The following is a 25,961-nucleotide window of genomic DNA, read 5'->3' on the forward strand; positions in this document are numbered from 1 at the left end:
TTTATAATTAATCATGTACACAGTTAATTGGCTCACATAATTATTGTATTAATGTATAATAAACTATAATCATTAAATAATATAATATATAATTTAATTAATTAATATATTAATTATACATTAAATTACTTTCATGTTTGTTTTACCTAACTTGGGGTTTAAATATTATGTTTTAATTAAGTATACTATTATAAGTTACTCATTTTCTTGTTTTTTATATTTTTCTTATTTTGGGGCACTAACATTGGAAATTATTTTCCTTATATGAACTTGTCCACATTAACACCAAGTTTGAAATTGAATTTCATGTAGAGGAATTAAATGAATTTGAAGCAGGAGATGAAGATGAACTTCAAATTTTAAGTTTGTTGACTAACCCCCCTTATAATTCTCATATCCACAATAGCTTCAGAGTCATTATTTACTGCTAGTGGTAGAGGAATAGACTCGTATAGTTCTTCCTTGGTACCAAATACATTTCAAACTTTGATTTGTGGCACTGGTTGGGTTCAGACTCTTCACGGTATAAAGAAAAATCAAAATGTGATTTTCTTTGATTAATTATTTATTACGATATTTTTTAGTTTTATTTATTAAAATTTTATTTTATGATTATAGCCTGAGAAGAAGAGTGCAGAGATAATGCTACTAGCTACATGATTTTTCATGTTTTTCTCATCATGGTAATTTTAATATTTTTAACATATTAAGTAACTACTAGTGGAAGAGTATTTTTTTATCTGACAATAACTAATTTTATTTTTTTGTTTTTGTCATAAGTGGAGATTTTGCTCAAGCAATGACATATATTATTTTCTAGCATAAAGAGAAATAACTATAGTTTGAAAATTTATAATGGATTTAAGTGGAGATTTTTCTAGCAATGACATATATTTATAATGGATTTGTTTGTCATAAGTGGAGATTTTCTAGCAATGACATATATTATTTGCTCGGCTCGGCTCGATGCCACCCCTAGACTTGGCCTCAATATCTGAGTTGACTCGAGCAATACAAGAAACCCAAAAGATTAATATCCAAAAAAGATAAGAAAAGAAAAGAAAAGAGAATGAATGCCACAATCTCTTAACTATCAATACCCCTATTCACAATGCCGATGCTTTACACCATGCAGTACTCACCTCAAAGCAACAAAGAAATGTCAAAAGACAGAGCCATGAGTGTGGCATTCGATTTCCACATTTCATTATTACAAGCTTTAAGTGAAAATTTATCAGTATTGCATCTTTAATTCACCAGGCAAATATGTTCAGAAGAGTAATAAAATCTCTCATTCTCCAGGATCTCTCAACTGTTCTGCCAACGGCTTTGTTTTTTATCGTTTACTCGACTGCATTGGCAAATCTAATTTGAGAGATCTCCAAAGAAACACATCTCAAATTTAAAACGTATACTGTTAGATCCCTCACCTTGTGGAAAAAATGGCTTCGAAGTCTTTATACAATCCTCCTTGTGATTTTGCCTTTGAATCAGAAGATGAAGTCATCGACGAGCTCCCACTTCTCTTACCACTCCAAAACCCTCTCTTAGTCTGACTGCCTGAAGGGTCATTTGAGCCTCCGTCTTCTTTACTAAAGCTCGCTCGCGCCAAAGCTCTCAGTTGCTTCAACCAGGGCCTATCTGTTCCGCTTGTACCGGAGCTTCCGGAGCTCCTGGTTGGAGCACCAGAAGAACCAGTTTCACCTGCTTCTCTCTCTCCGCTACTTGAAGGCAAATTATCATCCCAGTTCTTTAGTAGTTTCCATGGGATCAGAAACAATAGAAGTCCAACAGAAACCATTTTTAGACCTGTACAGAAAGATCCATCAACTGGGCTTAACCGTAATACCTGTTTATATAAGGCATACCACTCATTGCCCATCTGAGCAATAAATCCAATCATGCACAACAAAAGCATAAAGATTCCAATTCTTTTTTCTCCCTCTGTTGAAAATTCCTTCTCCACTAGCGCTAGACAGGTTGCCAAAATTCCCACTTCAACTGCAACAGAGATAATCTCTACTAATTGCACCTTTTTCTTGATAAAAGGCTTTTTAAGAACAAGGAATAAGAGCTGAAAAGCTGTTATGCACAAAACAATTAACGCCGGAAATTTAGCAGACCCGTTATCTAGGTTAGCCCCAGAAACTATTCCAAGAGCAACCCTTCTTACTGATTCTAGTAAAGTGTAATAAATTCGGAGGATCCCAAAGAGTTTCTGAATAAAAGGTGCTTGGGCATCCTCTGTTTCATCATCAGAAGCTATGATTTGATCCCTTCGCTTGCCCGAGTTTGTACTAGCTATTTGTGATAGCATAAACTTCGGTGGCCCCCTGAGATCTTCAAATAAGGGACCTAACTTTGCAAGGTGAACAGAGTTTGGTTGATTTTTCCATGTCCACTGACCTCTTTTGCCAGGTCCTAGAGTTACTCGCACTATGTCTTGATACCAGTGGGACTGCTGTCCTTCTTGGTGAACCTCCTTGTACTGAAGTAGCTTCCCTAGTGTAATTCCAATTGAGACGAACAACAGCAACGATAACAGCAGAAATGATACAACACCCAGCAGCAGAATACCAACAACAATTCCTGAAGTGGATCCTCCTTGAAGTAAAAGAAGGGCAAAATAAACGTTGTCAAAACCCTAAAACTTTAGAACTGATAAGATAATGGAAATCATTCAGAAAACTTAATTGATAATACCTCTGATAACAGCAGCCGATGCCTGGCAAAGACATGGTAAAGCGAGGATTATCAAAAAGATCTCAAATCTTGGAAGTACAAGTGGCCCATAATTCTTCTGTTTGTCTGCACGCTTCCTTCTGAATTTAAGGATAGAAAGAATGAAAATATGGAGTAACAATAAGACTCCAGCGATCAGAGCTAGCCAAAACAAGTTCCTGTTGAATTGTTTCCACCTACGGCCCAGCAAAAGCAGTTGAATCCACAATTAAAAAGCAGCATAACAACAATCAACAGAATGGGAATGTAAAAGACATAAGATGGAATGCATTCAGAACTAAAGATCAGGCCAAACTACCCATTTGAGCTCTGCAAGTCCAAGATGATATCTGCTTCAGGTGAGATATTTTGGCTCTGTGTACAGAAGCTTGAAGTTATTTTTCCAGGCAAAGAAAAGAAAATTAGAAAAAATATATTTGTTGGAACATTGTGTACCATTTGAGCAGTCTTTTAACTTGCTTTTGGAATGCTAGAACTTGATTTAAAAAAAATTCAAAATAGAGTAGATGTAGTTGCAAAGATGGGCTTTAACCACTTTTTGTTCCCTTAAGCTTGTTTCATGTTCTAGCAAGCTGTGAAGGAAAGCACAGCAAACCCAAGCTTATAGTTTTTCTTTTGTTTACCTTCATTCACTTATAAGAGACTTATAAGAGCCTTGCATGATCCATAGAAAGAACTCTTGTGCTAATACCAAATAGAGGTAGGGGTTTTTAAGAGGAATGTGTATCAAATGTCTAAGTTTCTGGCATTCTAGCTAGCTGGAAATAAAAATTTCTTACAGCAAACCTGAATTGGACTATAACATTGCCAAATAGATTTGATTTAGGAAATGAGAGTTCTGAAAATTCCACTGGAATCAGAAAATTTCTGCTGTCTTGCATATTGAAAGGAACACAGAAACAAAAGAAAATTCAGTTTTGCACCTCAAAATACGACATGTACTCCATGGGTGTAAGTGGCAATCCAGATATAGTAGCATCAATTTCAGCAGTCTCTTTTCTCCATAGAGAATTTTTGAAAGAATCCAAGACTATATTTTCAGATACTTCCACTTGTGTCGAGACAAGGGGGCTATTGTCTACCATAATAGACTGGGTGTATCCAGATTCCCATGGGAGGTGAAGGTGAGGAATAACCCATTGTAGATGCTGAACAAATTCATAATATTCAACTGGAATTATTGGTGATAACCATTTAGAGAGTGCAAATATCTGTATGTGACTCGCAATTCTCTGTAAAACACACACACAAAAAAAAAAAAAAACCAGCTCAGCTTACATACACAACTGAAAATACTGTCTAATTTTTCACATAGAAAAATCATAAATATATTTTTTTTGGTTGAAGAGCTTTTTTGTCATACAAATATGTTTCTAGTTGGCTCAGATGTCACAAGAGAAGATGGTCTAGCTAATGTTCCCAGTGACTGCAGGCTTGCTGTTGAAATAGTAAGGAGTCCTGCAGCAACAGCTGTGATCCCAAAAGCAGTAGTCACGATTGTAGAGAGTAAGATAGATGTTATTGATGCAGAATCTGCCAAAAAATGAAAAAGTAGTTAAACGAACATATATCGAGAAAAGATGATTGTCGAAATTAAGGTTTTAGGTGGTGGAAGGAGAGAGACGTGAGATGGGGAGAAAAGAAGAGGTGAGAGATTGAGAGAAGAACCAAAAAAAGGCTCGTTGGGGTCATGCATGACCCCAGCCCCAGCTCTATTTAATGAATAGGGTTTGAGCAAAATTACAAAAATACCCTTATACATATATTTCCCTAACTGTGTATCCTATGTACATGAAATTTAACCATAGACATAATTCAAAGTATAGAACAAGATTACATATAGAAATAAAACTATGGAAGTAGTGAAATCACCAAAAATACCCCTAGACATATTTTCTAACATTCCTCCTCAAGCAGGAGCGTTTACATTCAGAAATCCTAGCTTGTTGCATAGTCCTCTCATGGAAGATTGAATTACTTGCAATGAAGATAGCTATCTGATTATCACAGAACATGCTCATCAGTTCACTCTGGTAGAAACCCAATTCCTATGACACTGATCTGACCCACATCTACTCACTCACTATGGGCCAAGCCTTGTATTCAGCTTCAGCACTAGATCGAGCCACAACATTTTGTTTTTTACTTTGCCAACCGATCAGGTTACCTCCTAAGAAAACACAATAACCAAAGGTTGACTTCCTGTCTAGTTTGGAACCAGTGTAATCTGCATAAGAGAAAACTTCAATCTTCATATGACCATTGGGTCTAAAGAAAAGACCTTTTCTTGGTGCTCCTTTAAGATACCTCAATATTCTTTTGTGCAACTTCTAAGTGTATTTTGCGAGGATGCTCCATAAACTGACTCATTACACTCACTGCAAATGAGATATCAGGTCTAGTAACTATGGCATATAACCCACTAACCTCTGACACTTGTGTTTTGTCATTTAATTCTATACTCCGACCATCATGGAGATCATGTCCTACTTCCATTAGAGTATCAGTTGATGCTCCCAACAAACCATCTTCCTTGAGCATATCAATTGTATATTTTTGTCGTGTCATCACAACTCCTTTGTTTTTTGCCACTTCAATGCCTAGAAAGTATATCAACGGCCCCAAGTCCTATGTATGAAAATGTACAGACAAATGAGACTTAGTGTCCTCTATATCGGAAATTTCACTCCCAGATAGAATAATGTTATCTATGTAAATCAATAGCACCACAATTCCGGATGACTTCTTCATTACAAATAAGGAGTGATCACAATGACTCCTCGAGAATCCCATAGATATCTTGGCTGAATTTTTCAAACCAAACTGGCGGACTCTATTGTAGCCCATAAATCGCCTTCTTGAGTTTACAAACTTTATGTATCTCCCTCTAAGCAACATACCCCAGAGGTTGCTCTATATATACTGCTTCTTCCAAATCACCAAACAAGAAGGCAGTTTTTATGTCTAATTGACATAGGGATCATCCTTGATTCACTACAACCAAGATCAAAATGTGAACAAAAGATAATCGTGCAATAGGAGAAAAGGTCTCAAACACATTTATGCCATCAGTTTGAGTGAACCCTCTAGCTACCAACCAAGCTTTATACTTCTCAATCGGACAGTTAGCATTATATTTTACCGTATAAACCCATCTGGAGCCAACAACTGTTGCCCCTAAAGGTAAATCACATAGTTTCCAAGTGTTTGATCTACTAATTCCTCCATTTCAACATCCATAGCTTATTTCTATTGGGGGGATAAAAGGGTTTCCTGCAGTGATGAAGGAATAGTGCAAATAGAGATAGACAAAAATAACTTTTTATAGTTGTCAGATAAGAAACCAAAAGACACCAAATGAGACAAGGGATACCAAGTACCTTTTCTGACACCTTTCATTAGTGCAATAGGAAGATGTAAGACACTAACCTCAAGATCCTTAGACGATTCAAAGTCATGGTCCGGTGTGAGAGAAGAATCTAGAGCCCGAGATGAAACTTCTTTTTTGCACTTATACACCTGCAAAGGTTTCTCAACAATGACAACTTTTGAAGGTCCAATGGGTTCATCAACTGGTATAGGAATAACAGATCTAGGGTCAGAAGGTACAATAGGAGCTAAGGGTAACGATGTAGATGAAAAAAGGGAACATCCTTGAAAAATGTAACATCTGCAGACACAAATGTTTTTCTAATAGATGGGCAAAAACATTTATATCCCTTCTGTGTTCGAGAATATCCCAGAAATATACATTTAACTGCTATAGGTGACAACTTATCCCTAGAAGGTCCCAATACATGTGCAGAACAAACACAACCAAACACCTGAGGAGAGATAGGAAATGATGGAACTGATGGTAAAAAGGACCTAAATAGGAATTTTACTTACTAAAATAGATGAAGGCATTCTATTAATAAAAAAAATAGGCAATAAGTACAACATCACCTCAGTAGGACTTGGGTACATTCATGTGTATCATCGTTGTCCTAGTAACTTCTAGTAAATAATGTTTTTTACATTCAACCACTCCATTTTGCTGAGGAGTGAAAATAAACATAGGATGTTTGATGAATAATTCCTTGGTTATGACAAAAATATGAAATTTATGATTCAAGAATTCAAGGCCATTGTCAATATGTAAAATAAGGAATGAGGCAACAAACTGATTCTTTATTTCATTGTTAAAAAAATTGAATATAACAAAGGCCTCAAATTTTTCCATGAAGAGTAAATCCAAGTGCGTCTACTAAAATCATCAATAAAAGAAATAAAGTACTTATAACCAAACTGACTAATCATAGGACAAGGACCCCAGATAACAGAGTGTATAATCTCAAACATATGACTCAATTTGTAAGGTGAGACTGGAAAGGAATTTTTGCAATGCTTGCCAAGTTGACATGACTTGCACTAAAATGAAAGACCAGAAGAAAACTTTGGAAAGACTTGAATCCGTTTTGCTACAATTGGATGAACTAGCCACAAGTGCCATTGTAGAGGAGAATATGTTGAGTGTAATGCTTGAATATTATCTAGTTGGTGGCTCTCATGAGCGGAACCAATCATCTTCGTCATTGCAAGATCCTTAAAAACACAATTAGTAGGATAAAAAGTGAGAGAACAATTCATAGATTTGGCTAGCTACTAACAAATAACAAATTTAAAGGAAACTTGGGGACAAGAAACGCTGACTGAGGAGATAAGGAGGCTGGAGTGACATCACCTACTCCTTGAATAGGAGAGGTAGATCCATTAGCTAGATTGACATGTTTTATATATAGAGACTCCTTCAAATAAAAAAACAATGACAACATACTTGACATATGCCTAGAGGCCCTTGAATCAAGAACCTAGGATGGTGATAAGTGAACATGATAAGCTGGTATACCTGCGCTAGCACCAGTAGGAGTAGGAACATGGATGGAAGCATGAGCTACAAATGCAAAAGATGGGGTTATAGAATTTGGAGTCATATGCTATGTAATCTACTGTTGCTACTATATCAGATGTTGCATCTCATCTAAAGCTCCTGGTGTAACAGAGGTAGAAGAGTCGGAAAGACCACTTCCACTATCAAGAGTGGTGGAATTAGCCCATGCCAGTTTTCTAAACTTAATCCAGCACCTGTCAGAATAGTGGTTATTTCGTCCATAGTGAACACATTTTCTTTCTGACTTACCATCACCATGGCCTCTACCTCAAACTGAGCCCTCTCCACCTCGGCCTTTGCCAATACCCGTGCGACCTCTAGAGGAGTTTGGGGGGGCTAATGTAGTGTCTGAAGTATTAAAAGCAATAGCTTCCATTATCTTTGCCAATACTCATGCGACCTCTAGAGGAGTTTGTGGGGGCAGATGTAGTGTCTGAAGTATTAAGAGCTATAACTTCCATTATCTTGCCATATTTACCTACTTTGGGTACCATAGTCTTCTCAGCCCTCACAATGCGATTAAAGGTGGCACAAAGAGTAAGTATCTCATCAAAGGCTAATACTTGAGCCTTTATCCCATCAAATCCATGACCTAACCATCATGAAATTTGCAACCAACAACTGATTGTGTTGTTTCCTCAATTCCCTTTCATCTGTAGTAGGTGGATGATACACATCAATCTCCTGCCACATACCAAGGAATGCATTGTAGTACTCTATGATAGTTCTATTTCTTCTTTTCAGCCCAAAGAAATCAATATATAGCTCATAGACTCGAGAGATTACTCTCCTGAGCATATAGAGACTTTAGGGACAGCCACATAGCCTTTATTGTCTCACAGTTCATCACTTGATTTCTCCCTTGATTTCTCAATGCTATTGACAATCCAAATCATAACTTCGCTGTCCTCTGCCTCCCAATCATCATCTGTAGGAACCAAAGAATCATCTCTAATAATTTTATCTTATTTCTACCCTTTAGATACATTATGACAAATTTAGCCCGATATAGATATTAGACCTTGTCAATTTCTTAGATGTAATCATAATAACGTTTTTTCCATCATATCCTATATTCTCTCTAGATGGAGTATAAACTTCCCCTGAATCAACCACATTATTGATGTAGGATCACAAAATAACCAATTAATATTGCCAAAAAATTTCCAAATATATCACCAGAGTGGGCCCCACCTCGCAGAATTAGGGTTAGGGCAAAAACTAGGATGGGCGCACTACAATAGTTCAAGAAACCAACACAACGCTTCAAATTCAATGAGAATAATATAAATTACCTCTCAATTAGGGCTGAGGTCAGCTAAATCTAGGATGACACAGGCACAATAACAGGGATGGGTGACACACATCCCAAAAATCTTCAGTAGAGACACACTTAGGGCAATTAAATCATAGAGGATCACTCAGTGATCAATAGAAACTAGTAACCTTAAGGTTATGGCAAAGAAAAAGAGAAAAAGTTTGAACTTTTATGAACCAATAACTGAAGAACTGGTAGAACCCTTCTTCTAGTAAGTCGGCCTCTTCAAATCTGATGGAAAATTGTAGTAAGGTGCTCCCAGAAGTGATCTATTGCATTGATACCATGTAGAAATTAAGTTTTTAGGTGGTGAAACGAGAGAGAAGGAGAGGTGAGAGATTGAGAGAAGAACCAAAAAGAGGCTCGTTGGGGGTGCTCTATATAATGAATAAGGTTTGAGAAAAATTACAAAAATATCCCTATACATACAATAATGCTTATTCTCCTTATATCTCCCTAACTATGTATCCTATGTACATGAAAAATAAACCATAGACATAATTCAACGTATAGAACAAGATTACACATAGAAATAAAACTGTGCAAGTGGTGAAATGACCAAAATACCCCTGGACATATTTTCTAACAATGACATTCAGCGTTAGAGATGCCATCATTAATGATATTCCTAGAATTGCAAGAAACTCTTTTTTATAAAACTTGGCAAAACATGCTAGGTAAATTGTCAGTCACAAATGCACATTCAACAAAAGAAGTTACACATAAATCAATAATGTAAGTATCTACATATAATGAAGTACTGGTCTTCCCAGTTTTAAAATGTCTTCAAGTTAAGCAACAAATCTTCAAACTAATATATGGTTCAAAAATAAACTGGCTGTAGTAGCAGGAGACTGGGATAAGAAAACAAAGACCAAACATTCTACTTGTAGCATTCCCATATGCTCCCATGACATGAATGAGTGAAACCAATTTTAAAATGAGAAAGAAAAACCTAAGCAGAAAGTCCTATTGAAGCAGAGAAAAAGCTTTATTACAATGCTTCACGTGTAGGATATTTGATGCAAAATTCCTATTTCCTGCCACATCCCTTGTTACATTTTCAGGAATATCAACAGATACAATGTCAGCATCAGCATGTATATCTGTGACATAAACTCTTTGATTTACTTGATGAAATCTGCAAAAAAGAATAGAGTACATTACAATAAATGCAAACAAAGTTCTCAGCCATATAACATGCTTAATGACTACCTCATCCACTTTTTTTTTATGTGAAAAAAATAGTCAAATTTTGAACAGGACGGACAAAATCACTTGCCTGAGTAAGTGTCCTCCCAAAACAGATATGTCTGAGGGTTTGAACTCAAAAACTGGTTTCCCAAACTTTATTATGACAGGAATTGTGCGTTCATTAGTCCTCTGATTTCTTGTTGTACTGAGCTTTACTGATGGTCTTCGGGAATCTATAATATAATGTTTCCCAGAAATATGAGATCACATATTCTAATCACCTATCAGTGTCCAGGCAGCTAAAGCATACAAAATATGAGATATTTCAGCTATTGCAAGCTGTGATGTCCAAGTGAAGGTACCGCAGACAAAATATGAAAAATAAAATTATCTACATAATTGTTGTTTCATAACTGTCGCTCTTTGTTTGTTCTTCTTCATGATGATAGTGTTTGTCATATTATGTTATACCACAAATTTTATTTCTCAACAATGAGATGGTGCCTACCATAAAGGAAAGTGGTAGAGTCCGTTGGCAGAACAGGAGTCCCTTGTCTACTGATTATAGAGCTTGTGTGAACGCTTACAGTCACAATAGCAATGCCAGAAACATTTTGCAACTGAAAAGGCAAGAATGTATATCAGAAGTCAAGAGAAATAATTGAACCAAATGGGAAACATGATGATAGAGTAAAGGCAGTAGAAATCTCAAGAACTTTAGATGATAATTTTACATAATCACATAAATAGAATAGTTCCCTTATCAGTTATATTCATCCTTTCAGTACTTGCAAAACATAAACACCATAGTCAACCTTTCAGTTCCACCTAACACTAAGTATACTGATTGTGCATGTTTAGTTAAGCTACTTCAACTATCTTTTTTAAACAACTTAAGTTACCCCTCAGAATGATCCAAACTAAGAAACATGACATGTATCCCTCACATTGCTGATATGATTTACAATTACTCACAAGATAAGAAAATCGTCGATTCCCCAAGGTTTTTCCATTGCTGGGAAGAAGGAAGCCTGTAGTTGTGTGAATAACACTTTGAATTTCAGCAGATGAGTTGAGAACAGGTTCTGAGAAATACAAATAAACCTTCAGATTATTGTTGCTATTAGTTGCCTCAACCATTCTTATCGCATTGTTGAGTTGAATCAACTTTTCTGGGATGTGGGTCCTCAAGCTCAGATATACATTCCTTCTATCTGGAAAATGTGGAGCAGTCATTAAGTACATTGCAAAAACAATAACTCAAATTCCATGAACTCGACAAACTCAGGCTACTAACTGAAGGATGTCTTTACAGGTGAGCCAGTCCAAAACTTTCCATGATCAAATGTGACTGTCCTCATTACTTAAAAAAGTTTACACATAAATATACATGCTTTTAATTCAACTGCAATTTAAAGATAATTTTGTCAGAAGCAAAACATTTGGATAGTCCAACTGCAGCAATCTTCAATAAGTATCTTGTGGTTAGTTACTCATCCACAAATTTATGCCTCAACTTCTTTTCATATGGAATATATCCTAAAATTCTCAATAAACTCATCTTTGCACAAATTGATTATTGTCTTACATTCTTAATATTGAAAACAGTGATTCGAAAATATGACTGGATAAAAAGAATAAAAGATAATATATTAAACGTAAATAGCATTTTCAGAAAAGAAACCATGCTAGGCTTCAGACAGAGTCCAATCTGAAAGAATGGAGAACTGGACATACCAAAATGTACAAAAAAACTTGAATTTGTTGTTCTTGTAAACCTGTTACCAGCAGTATCTGTACAGAAATCCTTGTCCATTACCAGCACCAGCCGTCCATATTCTATGTCAACAGATAATCCCACAAGCAGAGAAAACTTCAGGTTTGGTTGAAGAATTTTGAATGTGGACGGGATAACTTGGCCAGCACCATACACAAGAAGCTAGACAGGATCCAAACAGAAATCTCAATATTAATGTTCATCCCATTTAATAAACAACACTAATTGTCAAATCAATATGGTCACAATAATTTTATTTCCGCATAAGTTAAAAGGAGCAACTAAGCAAGTGGTTTGCATAAAATTGACAAGAAAGACACCAAAGATTAAGATGATAAAATTTGATGAGGTTAGTCAACCAGCAACTCACATTACAAGAATTGACAGAGGAGCACCTGAATCCACCTCCACCAATGCATGGTTTACTAAAAGAAATATCTACAGAAACATTTAATGCATTTGTGAAAGAACTTTCAGCTGAAACATATGCAGTAGGTGGAACAGTATCTGCACAAAATACAACACGAAAATTAGTTGAACAAACTGATTTGACCACAATAATTTCATATTTCTCAGTTTATTCATAATTATTTGCAGGTTCGTAATGATAACAGAAAATTCATAAATCTAAAGGATAAAGAGAATGTTCTCAACCAACAGTCCAGTCATAGCTAGCACAGCTAACTCCATGCGATCCATTTGCGCAGACCTCAAAGGTGTGGTTCCCATCACGTAGGCTTGTGTAAGAAACTTTTCTAGCCTCACAATTCAGAGATGTTTGATTGTCAAGCTGCTTGTTGCATACATGCAAGGTTAGAATCGAGATCATTGAACCCATCTGGAGAGTCACCTCCATGGTAATAAATTATTGGCAAGAACAAATTATACAAGTGGATTACTATTCAAAATACTTATAAAAAAAGGAACATTCAACAATTGGCACTTATGCTTTCTCACGAAGACAGGCAACGTGATCTCATTATCTCTCTGCATTACCATAAATTTCTTCACACACAAAAATACTGTTCTAAATCACCTAAAAACAATCTAATAATAGAATTTCAAACATCTTTCTTGAAATAAATCAAACGTATGCATCATAAAGGCCCCAAGAATGCACATAACGTTGGTTGCACTATAATATCTGTTGCAAGAGTTAATCCACCATTTGCAAGCCAAGTTGCGCATGCTCAGATATTTTAGAAACATTAGAGGCAAATAAATACATAGAAGTGGTAATTAGAGCTATCCAGTTTCTTGACCTAACAGCAATTTTACTTCAACAAGCAGTATTGTCTTTCTAGTTGATTCACAGGTGAGGATGCTGAAGCTCCACATTAGCAAAAATAGTTTCTAGGCACAATGCATGCATTAGTATTTCATGGAAAGGTTCCAAAACAGTCTATTTCAAGTTTCTAGACAGAAAAAATGATTACAGAATTTTCTATCATTTTCCTTTAGATGACTTCAGAGTTCAGACACTTCCATGCACTATAGTAATCTCCACAAATGAAAAGCAGAAAATTTTGGATACATGCAACCATTTGCAGTAGAATCAGATACCTATAAATATTATAACAAAGATTTCCCGACTCGAACGTCCAATATGAATGAAAAGAATCATTCATTAGCTCTTTACAACCGGAAACACGAGATTATTAACAAAAGCAAAGGCAGTAAACTAGCAAAAAGGAAACATCATTATGACTACAGAATAGATTCCACAATGCAAAGTCCTGTTTCCCGACAAGGTAAACAACAGAGTAATATATACGTAATTTCGACCATAATTTTCAGTAACGTCAGCTGGTTGGAAGTAATAAAGAGAAGAAAACACCATGATTTTTTTAATAGCGAAAACACCATGAATGTTGGTCAGAGACAGAGAGAGGGAGCACCAACCTTGCATTTGAAGCTACAATTCCTGCAAAGCTGTCCAGTCTCCTCCACCACAGCTTGAAACCTAAATGTCACTCTGTTTGTCGATGTTAAAGACTGAGGACCACTCAAGAACTTCACTGCTACCTCGCCGTGAGCCCTCAAGCACAAAACCGCAAGAACCCAGCAGAGAAAAATCAGCCATGAGACTCTGCCCTTCATACCCATTTCGGAAGATCGAGTTCCAAATATTTCAGCCACATTACATTCTCACGACATTGAGTGGAGAGTCACAGCTTTATCTAGTGAGCGGCATGAGAAGAGCAATAAATACATTGGTCGTCCTGGTCCAGAAAGCTGGAGCAGAACCTGGAACAAGAACTGATGATAATGATGAGATAACTGTGAGGGGGAAACGGAGTGGTGGTGGGTGTTGATGGGTGGTTCTTAACAAAAAAAATGGCGTAAATTCGCTACCGCTGGCTGTGTTAGCGATTCTCACAGTTTTCATTTTCAAAATGTAGATAGATAATCCTAAAATAATGTGAAGAAGACAGTCAAGGCGACAGCAGTCAATGCTCCATTTCTACTCAGACGTTTGATTCCAACATGAAGTTACCCAGAGTCACCCCTACAATAGGCCTCTTCTGAAATCACCATTATTTTCCTCCATAAACCCATTTACACAGTTGAGCCTATCTTGATTTGTGAGTTACTAGCTAGATAAACTACTTTTTGTTTGAAAATTAACAGAGACTATCTGACAAGTAGTACTACTGAGCAATTTACTGTTGTTGCCTTGCCTTCGCCGTTATTACAACTCATTGCTAGTCGTCCTGAATTAAATGCATGGGGGGGGCTACTCAATAGATGATAAAGTTCTACGCTTAACCAACATTAATTGAAGAACAGGGATGCAGCAAGAGGACAAGGTACTCCGAGCTGTATAAAACTTTTTGTTCTTATTAGTCTTTTATGCAACTTTTCGATGCACTGGGCGCTCCTCCAGCAAACATAGCTGTAACAGACGTGACATTTTTTAAATTACTACTTCGGATTCCATCCTTTAGGATTAAAGATAGAAACATAGAACCAGTCGCACATGGTGCTCCCTTCTTCAATTCCGATATACTAAGAGACTCCTGTTTTTTAAGTGTCTGTGTGTGAGGTTTAAAGTTCAGCAACAAGAACATTGTCAAGTTGACTTCAGCATTATTAGACAGAACAGGGTATATGAGAATTTATTTAAAGAGATGTAGTTCGGGATTTTGTATCTGGGGTACACCCTCATTGATTACAAAGGGAATCTCACTCTTTGAAAACTGAGAAGCGGAGACGTTGGGAAGGAAAATAGCCTCAAATCCTTTATCACTTTAGGAGGAAAAGTTGCCGTCCTCCTGGCCTCACATGTTTAAAAACCCGTATCACCTCATGTTTCAGTTCCATAAAAGATCAGATAAGCAAGCTAGGTTGGGCCAGTACTGTCTTGATAACAAACTGACAAAAAATATAATAATGATAATAACAGGTAAGGTTGCATCCTGGCTGATTTTATTTGGCCTGTCCTGGTTCTTTATTTATTCGACAAGCCACATGTATCGACATACCGGTCGGCTTTGCTAGCGGAAGCATCACTTGACGCTCCTTGTTTCTGGTTCCTCATCGGGCTTCACGTGTCAACAGAGATTAATTTGTCAATCAACCACAAAGCACTAAAAGATGAATTACAGATGGAAATGCTTAACGTTTCCATATACTTGACTCTATCCATGTAAATTCTTCAACAAAAATTCATGGCCTATCATTTAACACTTTAAATCCTCCAAACAAGATACTTGTCAAAAGTAAGGTCGATTCAAACCTATATGATAGTCTTGGCTTCCCGCAAATAATCGGTTCTTTAAAACAAAACTGAAGTACACGAGCCATCAACCAGCAGTTTGTAATGAACATCTTTTGATCAAAGCAGATCTGTGAAAATTTCTCGATCCAAAGACCACATTGTTGGTGAATGGTATCACTTCGATGCACTGAATTTGTTTATTTCTGTAAATGATAACCTCGGTGGAGACCACTCAGACAACTGCAGCAGGAGGTCCCAGGAGCTTGCCAGCTAAATTCTGTGCGACAGCATCAATGAAGTCTTCGGTGCTTAAGTAAAATTCCCTGGAGACTCTGCTTCACAAGGCCACACTTTAGCCTAATGTGTAGATCTAATGATGATGTAAATAAATAAATAATCATGAAATAGAAAAAAAGTGCAGATGATTACAGACTTGGGGCCATGGATCAGAAGAGCAAGATCTTTGGTCATTTTGCCTGACTCCACTGTTTCCACACAAGCTGTCTCTACCTTGAGTGCAAAATTCATCAATTTCTCGTGGCTATCAAGTTTTGCTCTGTTAATCATTTCCGGGAACAGTGAAAAAAATTAGCATATACAAATCTATTCTCTCAAAAAGAAGAAAACCATATTAAAAATTAATCACGAGGTGTCAAAACAAGAACTTTGGTGTGTCAGCAGATATTAAATAGATTTTACACGTCCAGTGTAGCAAGGGAAAACAAAAAGTGAGAAAAATAGAAGGATGGCACACCAACCAAAAAAAAAAAACATAAAGGGAGACCTACTAAGATGTCTCAATAAGACATTCCAAAGATCCTGAAGAGTATCAGTGCTTCCAATAACTCAACCGCTCAAGATAGGAAAGTTCTTGATAAGCTTTTCACCATTGACAACTCATGGATATATTCAATACTAAAACAATTCCCTTCCTCAAAGACCAGCTTAGACAGATACTGTGGCCTTTCGGATTTATTCATTGGGTTTTTATCAAGGCAGTGTGTATGTTAAGCATATTAAGCACTGACTCAAAGTACTATTTAAACTTGTTGACGTTTCATGATTAGAGCAAACCAGTTATGCCATCTGGGATTATACTCCTCTGACGATGATACCTGTGCTGGAGCCCCCGAGTCCAAGCAAATATAGATGCAATGCTGTTTGTACTAGTTTCTTGTCCTTTTTTATACAACCGAAAGTGCCTAGTCACGGTGCCATGAGCAGCCTCAGCCTCCAATGTCTTCCCATCAGAAGATAACTGTGGCAGGATCCAAATAAATTCAACATAAAAAAAAGTAAGATACAATGAATTTTATTAACACATACAGCAGAAGCTAAAAGAAATTGAAGATTACCAGTACAGAAGTCATCAAACCCAGAGAGCCAAATCCTGCATTTATCAAGAGAAAATTTAAACAATCAAACAGAGTTTGCTACTGGAAAAAAAAAAAAAAAAATTGATGGTGCTAATTTCATCCTAATGCTCCATTTTGAGTGCTCCAAACAAGTCTGAATTGCCATTATCGGATATGCATGGAGGATAGAAGAAAAATCCTGAAGTTCCAACATGCTTTCTAAGACAATTTTGCCTTAGGCACTTTTTGAAATACTTACAAGGGTAACCGGCAAACACAGCACGATATATTCAGCTTGAATACATTAATAAATATTTACTCTTCCATTAATTTGTCAGTGTTCAAACAGGTACATGGCAATCAAGTTCAGAAAATTCATCTCATTGTTGCCAGCTAAGAAAAATCTGTTGATTTTTTTATTTTTTTTTTGGGGAGGGGGGGTAAGGATGAGAGCAGTGGTCGAGCTTGAGGTCCTGGGTTAAGTCTCACTGAGGAAAGGAGTGTGGTATGCCTGTGTAATCAACATTAAAATAATAATTAGAGCTACATGGTAACATAATAGATTATGTACCTTGAGCGAGAAAATCACTTTGGACATCCCCGTCATAATTTTTGCAGGCCCATACATATCCACCATCACTTTTTAGTGCATACGCCACCATGTCATCAATTAACCGATGCTCATACCTAGATGATATATGACATCAAATTTGCTACCAAAGATTACAGCAAAGTTGGGTGATACAGACGTAGAAGTGTAGATTCACCAGCAGGGGTGCCACCAACCATATGGATTGCTCTTCAAATTTGTCCTTCCATCTCTCTTCATACACCTCCTGAAAGATATCCTTGAACCTGTAAAAAGTTCCACCAATCAAATGCTTCAGTTGCGTTTCTGAAAATACATCAATAACATAGTTATTGTAATTGACTAAAACAGGTGAAAGCACATCGAGTGTGGCTATCAAAACCACTACAGGGAAAGGTGAATGAGCAGGTCTCAAATAGAAGATGGATGAAAGAGTTTGACATAAACAGGAGTAACTCAATTATGCACCCATTCAAACTACAGTGTGCTGATCACACATTAACAACTTGAATTTCAGCCTTGATTCTACTCTTCAATAAAACATGGAGACATATGACATCCAATGAGTACATATAAAAACCCAAGATTACCTGCCATCATATTTTTTCAAGATTGTATTCTTGGTGCTTAAGTAAAGAGGCCATTTCTTTCCATATGCCATTGCCATTGACGACTCAGCAAAAGCTCTAATAGACTGCAAATTAAAAAAAAAAATCAGTAAAATTCAAACAGAACAACACAAATACAGATTATCCAACCCAAATCCAATATAACCATACCTCATCAACATTATACATGGACAATGCAATTCCCGATCCTTTAAAATCAAATACATCAAGTTCCACTGGAACAGTTCCATCCTCTGGAACTGAAACATAAAAAAATAAAGAATGACAATAACAAAGAGAAAACACTTAACATAAACCTCTATGGTTTTTTCAATTTTAATAAAGAAACTAATTTTTCATGAGCTTACCAAAGACCATCTTAAGCTTTCCAGGTCCTCCAATGACCATGTCAGTTGCACGATACTGATCCCCAAAGGCATGTCTACCTATGCAGATAGGTTTCTTCCAAGCTGAATGAGTGAGAGATCATTAGATATAAGCAGGACATGAATTCAAGACTGAAGAATCATAAAGTGTAAGTAGGACATTGCCTGAAACAATCCTGGGTATATTTCGGCAAACAATGGGCTCACGGAACACAGTTCCTGCATCAGACAACACAATAACCATCTGATAAGAATTTATTGAAGAGAAGATATGGAAGAGTCTTTTTTTGAGAGTCTTACATCACTCTCACAGTAAAAAGTCTCATAGAGACTAAATTAATATGTTGGAGTCTTACAAGAGTCTCACAGGAGGATGTCTCATAGAGGAGTCACAGTTAAAGGTATTTTAGTTATGTCAGTCTTCTACTTATATTCAGTAATGCAATTGTTCTAAAACTTATTTTTTAGTGTTTAACTTTGGGTATAACTAGGACAAGGGTAGTTTAATTGTAATTGGATTCTACTTATTTCCTCCATTATAAATAGATACTTATGTACTCAAATTACATAAGTTAGTGAAGTTTTTCTCTTTTCCAGAAATTCAACAAAATTAATAGAAGACAGCAGATAAACCATTGCAGCCCACCATGAGAACCCAGCAGCATCCAAATCAGACTAAACTCAGATGTTAAAACTATCTGATAAACTTAGCATATACTGATAAAAGATTCCAAAAAGAGGTAATCATTCTCTTTTGTTTGTCTATAAAATATATTATGATTACAAGAAAGGGGGAATCAATCCCGAAGTTAAACTTCCAAACCTGCTGTCCAGTTGCAAAGATATGACCCATGATTAACGTAACCAATTTCTGGACCAGTAAGATTCAGAGATTTATTGCAACAGTTAGAAATGTAAAAAAAATTAAATTTAGTTTAAAGAGTGCAGAATTTTTTTTGTTTTTAAAGGATGACTTGAGATTAAACACATTATTATGGAATTCTATGAAACTCATTCAAGCACAAGAACTCCATTCGTTGGTAACCTCAACACAAGATGTGATGTCTGGGATGCTAACACCATATGTCTCGTATTTATGAGTAACACAAGGGTCATCCAAATGTTAATCTAGGATGCAGCCAAAACTGAATAGGATGGATTTTCAACACTATCAGTGCACTCAATGCATTTATTTTAAAAATAACCCCCCCACCCCACACACACACACAAACATGACAATGGCAAGCAATTTTTTTAAGAACAGGAACAAGAACCAGAACAAAGAACCCCCAAAAAGAAATACAAGAAAGAAGGAAAAGTACACAACAAAGAAAGAATCAAGAAACATTACAAAAATCTTAGATCAGAACAACAATTGCATGATTTGCATGTCTAAGAGCAAGAATGACCAACATTGAGGCGTAAAATAGCAACTATTACCAACATCATGTAGTCAAAAGGCAACTACTTAAATTTACAGCAGTTACTGAGAGATTCACAGAAGATCTACTCAGAGTTATAAATGAAGTAGGAAAACATAAATCGTTTTTTGAGAGAGACAGAAGGAAATGACAAGGCACAAACCATTTAATATGTTTCTAATGGTCCCATTGGGGCTCCTCCACATAGACTTGAGCCCAAACTCTTTAACCCTAGCTTCATCTGCTTCAATGAAACAAAATGGTACAAAATTATCAGCTCGTAAAAGAATGCATACAAGTAAATGAAGAAATTTTGTTATTAAAAATATACCCTAGCTTCATCTGCTTCATTGAAGCAAAAGGGTACAAACCTATCAGCTCAAGTAAAGGAATTTGTACAAGTAAATGAGGAAAATTTGTAATTAAAAATCATATAAAGTGATTCAAGAGCAGCTAAATAGTATAGGCAATGTGAAAGGTGCACACTTAGTGTGAAGGGAAGGTATAAATCCAGTCTCCCTATGGGATTTACCAAACTCAGAGGTACCAGACACCGACTTTCCAAGAAAAACACTAGGGATGCCATTTTACTGTTGAAGTCGGTTCTATTTATTTTGTCTACAAAATTTAAGCATTTGGCATTTTATTTGCCATTAATGACCTTTTCATCCACTTAAACATCACAAAGCCAAGAACAACTCATAGAAAAGCTTTTTCACATCAATAAGTAACACAATATGTTGAATCATCAGATTCTCACAAGTTTAGACTGCTAATAATGAAATAACACATTATCAGCAAGTATGCATGGGAAGGAAGGTCTTAGAACACAAATTTATCTAGTGCCAGAGACATATATTAACCCAAAATAACTATTAAAAGTAAAAACTCAACAAGTTGACTGACCAGGGGTAATAGTTGCACATTTCACAGCAACATTATACCTGCATAACGAAAGCAAAATCTTTATGAAGAAAAAAGTAGTGATTAGCAATTTTGATGCAGGAGTTTGAAATTCAATGGAACAGTTTTCAATACATAACCACAATATCATAACGTTAAAGAGATATCCATCCAAAGTCTGCTGTGTAGGGCCGCTAATGCACACCCAAACAGCTGCATGGTGAAGACCTCAGACAGTCATACTTAATTAACTCTTTTTGAACTTCATAATCCCTAGGTTAGATAGAATAACCAGCTCTGCCACCTTATAACTCAAAACAACAAAAATGTTAAAATAATCTGTGGGTAGTTTATATTTCATTAATCGCTCCATCAAATTGGACAAGGTTTTTTCTGTAGTAAGAAAGAGAAGAGAAAAAGGAGTTCAATAAAGTTGCAAAAGACACATTATGTACAGTTGACTGAGACTGGCATTGGAAAAGAAAATAAGGTTGAGACGAGGCAATGTGTCTTGGGGACACCCAAGACAGACACGTAAAACTAGTTGGAACACTTCCTTTCGGGATACATAAATACGGCCAACCTGTGGTCAAAGTTCTCCTCCCACAAACATGGAGAATTGGAAATACCGAGATTAAAAGCCTTCAACAAAAAATTAAGCAGTACAGGATTATGAACACTGGACAATATCACGGCCCAACTTACTTAAGGGTAGCTTCAGCACTTTCCACCGTAACTCTGTCATCAGTTGCGTCACGATTCAGCAGTCCTAAATCGAAATACTTTATATTCAAATCCAAATATGGAAAGATAAGCTGCAGTCAAATGAATTTACATGAATTAGAACCCAACTTGAAATAACCACATGCCATAAAAGGAACCAAACAAAGAACTATCAAAGCCAACAGAAAATACAAAGCCAACTAATCTCACCTTCTCTTTTATCATTCTCCATATAATTCTTGTCATTTCATCACCTGCAAGAACTCATAAATATCTATTAAGTAAAGTTGATACAAAAAACAGAAAATGGTCAAAGACAAGATGTACATCAGAATTTCTGAAACTACCGTCCATTTCAACGATAGGATTCTCCACTTTGATCTTTCCCACCGCAGTAGCAGAAGCGAAGCAGCGCAGGGAACTATTGGCGAAGCTACTAGAGGTATTAGGGTTTCTAAGACGCGCTCCATTGAATAAACTACTTCGAGAAGACGTGAAGTATTTAGGATTTTTTGAGAGCTTGAGGGAGGACGATGACGGAGAATAGACGACGGCGGTGTACATGGCTCGGGTGAGCAAGGTCCGCATTCGTAGTACGGGGATAGTGACGCGAAATTTAAACGGAGGGAAGAAACGGAAGCGAGACTGGAGCGAAGCTGATATAGCATTTAAAAGCAGGGTATTAACGCACAAAAAGGACGAGTTTTCGCTGTCATGGGCGGCCGTCTCTAGCCGTTTGCCCAACTTCACTGGATCAGAGCCGTGAGACTAAACTAGTATTAGACATGGGCAGTTTATAGCCCAGCACTAGCTAATAATTAAAATGTCCAATTTTTTTAATCAACAAACTGGAAATTTGATCTTCATCTTTATCTCATATATGTACATAATTTTCATCCTTGAAATAAGTGTTGGTGTGGATAATTCATGTTCGAAATCTTCGAAATAGGGTGTTAGTGCGGACAAGTTCATCTTCATCTTCATTTTCATCTTCATCTTCAAAATTTAAAACCATTAATTTTATTAATTATAAAAATAAGTTAAGTAAACAAAGTATTTGAGTTAACAATATTTTAATTACCACTATTAAGTCACTAATACAATAGAGTAAATAAAAAATAAATATAATTAATTAATAAAAAAATATTATGTTAATAACATAAGATAGATTTTTTACATCGTATTAATTAATAATATATTTTTACAAAATTAGAAGTAATTAATTAATCATATGCATATTTTAATTATATTTTATTTACCAGATACTTAAATATGAAATTTAATATGAAGTATATTGGCCTGGGTTGACTCAGTTCGGTCTACTCGGTCCGACGCGAGCCTTAGCTTACTAGGCTGACGCTGATTAAATTTTCCTTACTTAGAAAAATTTAATCGGAACCCGTCTTCTTCCTTCTGCAGCTCCTGAACATTGCGGCCGTTGGTTGCGAAAGCGGATCCTTTCCTCACGGCACCGACGAAGGCAAGCAACAGTCGTCTCCTACCTCTCTCACGGCACCAATGGAGTCGCCTGTTTTGCTAGTGGCAAATCGCAGCCCATTGGGGCTTCGCCGCCTGGAGATTTTTCGAGACAGAGGGCTTTCGAAAACGTGTAAATTGCTGTTTCTCAGCCCCCCGGAACAGAGACCCCTTGCTGAAATTTTGCCTACGACGCCCACGAAATCTCTTGCTTCTCCGGTGACAAAGAGAGGGAGCAACGATGTCAGGAGCACAAGGAGACGAGAGAGGGGGTACGGGAGAGAGGGAGGAAAAAAGGGAAATGAAGACGCGCGAGAGAGGGGGGTGCAAGGAGAGAGAGGGGGGAAAAAAAAACCATGCTGTCTGCGTCCTTCATCTTGAAGAAGATAAAAAATGGTCTTCAACGAGATGGAGGATTTTAAAACGTGGAGATAAAGGACTGCTTCATCCCCAACATCCAAATAAAATATCATCTGCGCTCCACTAACGACTCATGCGATTGATCTTCATCTCGGACTTCAAGTTGACTAACCTCCCCTAAGTATCGAAATCTTGGTGATTCACCCTATTTGGGCTCAATGCACACACCCATTCAAATGTGACCCATATGGAGAAACAAGAGATATGTTAAAACAAGACTTCTCTTGGTTCAATAAATGGGACTTATTCACACAATGACACTGTTGTCTAAAGGATATTAAATTTCTCAAAACGAAAAAAATGGAACATGAAACCGAGTACTCTTTATTCTTCAACAAATTCCAACCCAATCTTAAGGACAAGGAGATGGGATTTATGAAGCAAATTGTTAGTTAGGGAACATTTGTATTGTCACATGAAAAACTTATTAGAATAATCATAATCTTTAAATTCGAATCTAGAATTTGCATTATTCAAGAAGATTAGGATTCGGGATACGGGATAAATACCGGATCCATTCCGAACGATCGTCTTTTTGTTGCGAAATCACTACGACGAATAGATGAATGGTTTTATGATCTTCCTCCACTAAATCACTTTTATTCTACTTCGGGACGGTCGTCTCTCTTTCAGATGGGGAGAAGAGAAACTGTATTTTGATTTAGTTTTCAGGGACCACAACCATAATATTCTATTTATATTGTTTAATTAGGATTCTTATAATTCCCTAATTAAGATATATATGGGTATCTACTCAATTGGCCCATATTCCTTCTTTAGCTGTTTATGGGTTTACCAAAATTAGACCACTTAATTTCAAATATAATTAAATATTTAAATAATTAAATATATTGCCCAAATTAAATTAGAAAACATGAGTTTCCTAACAAACAATATGATGGGAATTTTATTATTTTTATTTTTTACTAATTTTTTTTGGTGTTATGTTTATATTGTAAATAAATTAGTTTTCTATAATTTCACCCTGAACATTAGTTTTCATAATCATTTAAAAAGTTTTTGATAATTCACCTCTTGTTTTTTACCTTATTTTATTATTATTTATAAAATTTTATTTTATTTTTAGAGTGAACATAAACACTTGAGTGAATTTTCATGTTATCTCCTATAGCAACATAAACATAACAAAATAAAAAAAAAAGAATTATTTCCAATAAAAAAATTATAATGGAAATTTCGCAATAGAATTTTCTTGTGTTAAAAAAGAAAATAGTTAATTGTAGCATTTGTGTTTCACAAATATAAGTCAATTTAAGCTACTCGGACCCAATTATATTTTATTTAATGGATGTAAATTCAATAGCTGAAAATTGAAATTTATTATTTTAATGCTCTATTTTATTTATTTATTCACGATTAATATTGATTTTTTTTCATTTGTAATCATTTATAAAAAATAAAATAAAAGTATAAATACAGAAAAATCAATGACAACCATATGTAAGTAACGTAAATTTTAAAATAAATAAAAGCTAATTGGGATCACAAAAGAGACGTGGCTCGCGGTCTACATAAGATTTAGTTTATATCTTCGTTTCATCCAGATATGGAATTAGGTAAAGAAGGTGTGAAGGGTTTAAGCGGCCGTTGCGGCGCTACGTAAGCCGCTATTGACATGTCTCCAACTGATAGAGACAAGTCGCTGAGACCTGGGATTATTGATCGGCCCGATTAGCGGAGAGTTTTTTGCCGGTCTTAATTGTGGCTGGGGAGTCCCCATTCAAATAGCTACCAACACTTTTAAAAACCCTCAGTTTCAGTAGTATTTATTCGACTTTGTATGAAAAGACCTTATTAACCTCCCCATAAAAAAATTGAAAATCAAAACCGGTGAAGACTGCAGCAGGGTATATCCGGTAAAATACGAGTGCGCTTGGGAGACCGTGTCGGTACTTGAAAAGACGCTTATCTAATCAAATTCGTATAAAGTAGAAAACGTAAAGACGTTGTTGTCCCTGTATTTGTTTTTAAGTTTGAGAAATTCCAAATAGTGGCTCGGGGTAAAACAGAGAAAAGTTATAATTGTACATCCATCACAAATCCGAGCAGATTTTCATTAGATATATAGAAAGACGCTTTTACCCTCCTTATTTTACTGAATCTGTTAAATTCGAAACAAAGGTTCAGGGTAAAGTGAGAGACAAAAAAGTACCCTGTTTTGCTACTGATTGAAAAGACGAATTTGTCCTGATAACCTGACAGTTGCGGAGCCAGGAAATCGGGGTAAATAAGGGAATAAGGACTCGTACATGAATTCCGCTTTCTGCTGCTTTTCTGGCTGTGGGATCTGCGTAGCAGTATGGGCGTCAGCTTGGGCCACGCCGAGTCAAAAAGTGTTTCAGTCAAGTGAAATTCGTGGGAGGAAAGGCATGGCTCC

At 36.3% G+C, this 25,961-nt stretch overlaps 2 protein-coding genes across 3 annotated transcripts; both read right to left on the minus strand.

The window, feature by feature from the left end:
* Nucleotides 1–1,160: 1,160 nt before the first annotated feature.
* On the minus strand, nt 1,161–14,416 carry LOC137937575 (uncharacterized). Of its 2 annotated transcripts, none has more exons than XM_068782661.1 (13): nt 13,864–14,416; nt 12,616–12,751; nt 12,332–12,468; nt 11,970–12,123; nt 11,160–11,398; nt 10,693–10,804; nt 10,273–10,417; nt 9,989–10,131; nt 4,106–4,275; nt 3,666–3,974; nt 3,041–3,096; nt 2,704–2,918; nt 1,161–2,604 (listed from the first exon to the last, which is right to left on the minus strand). In XM_068782661.1, exons 1-13 carry the CDS (start codon nt 14,065–14,067, stop codon nt 1,427–1,429), a joined length of 3,198 nt encoding a protein of 1,065 aa, XP_068638762.1. In that variant the 5' UTR covers nt 14,068–14,416; the 3' UTR covers nt 1,161–1,426. The 2 variants fall into 2 exon arrangements, with proteins under 2 accessions (XP_068638762.1, XP_068638761.1); XM_068782660.1 differs by having other exon boundaries at nt 11,922–12,123.
* A 1,114-nt stretch (nt 14,417–15,530) lies between these two features.
* On the minus strand, nt 15,531–22,299 carry LOC137936050 (isocitrate dehydrogenase [NADP]-like). The gene is made up of 15 exons (XM_068780568.1): nt 22,015–22,299; nt 21,878–21,921; nt 21,650–21,759; nt 20,948–20,985; nt 20,205–20,282; nt 18,786–18,839; nt 18,603–18,704; nt 18,406–18,494; nt 18,217–18,320; nt 17,824–17,892; nt 17,609–17,724; nt 17,038–17,072; nt 16,798–16,940; nt 16,116–16,238; nt 15,531–16,014 (listed from the first exon to the last, which is right to left on the minus strand). Exons 1-15 carry the CDS (start codon nt 22,253–22,255, stop codon nt 15,915–15,917), a joined length of 1,446 nt encoding a protein of 481 aa, XP_068636669.1. The 5' UTR covers nt 22,256–22,299; the 3' UTR covers nt 15,531–15,914.
* Nucleotides 22,300–25,961: the final 3,662 nt, after the last annotated feature.

The sequence above is a fragment of the Aristolochia californica genome, unplaced genomic scaffold, assembly GCF_029961685.1.
Source record: "Aristolochia californica isolate CCGP_79_NKW_82.1479 unplaced genomic scaffold, dmAriCali1.0.hap1 SCAF_7, whole genome shotgun sequence".
Taxonomy (NCBI): Eukaryota; Viridiplantae; Streptophyta; class Magnoliopsida; order Piperales; family Aristolochiaceae; genus Aristolochia; species Aristolochia californica.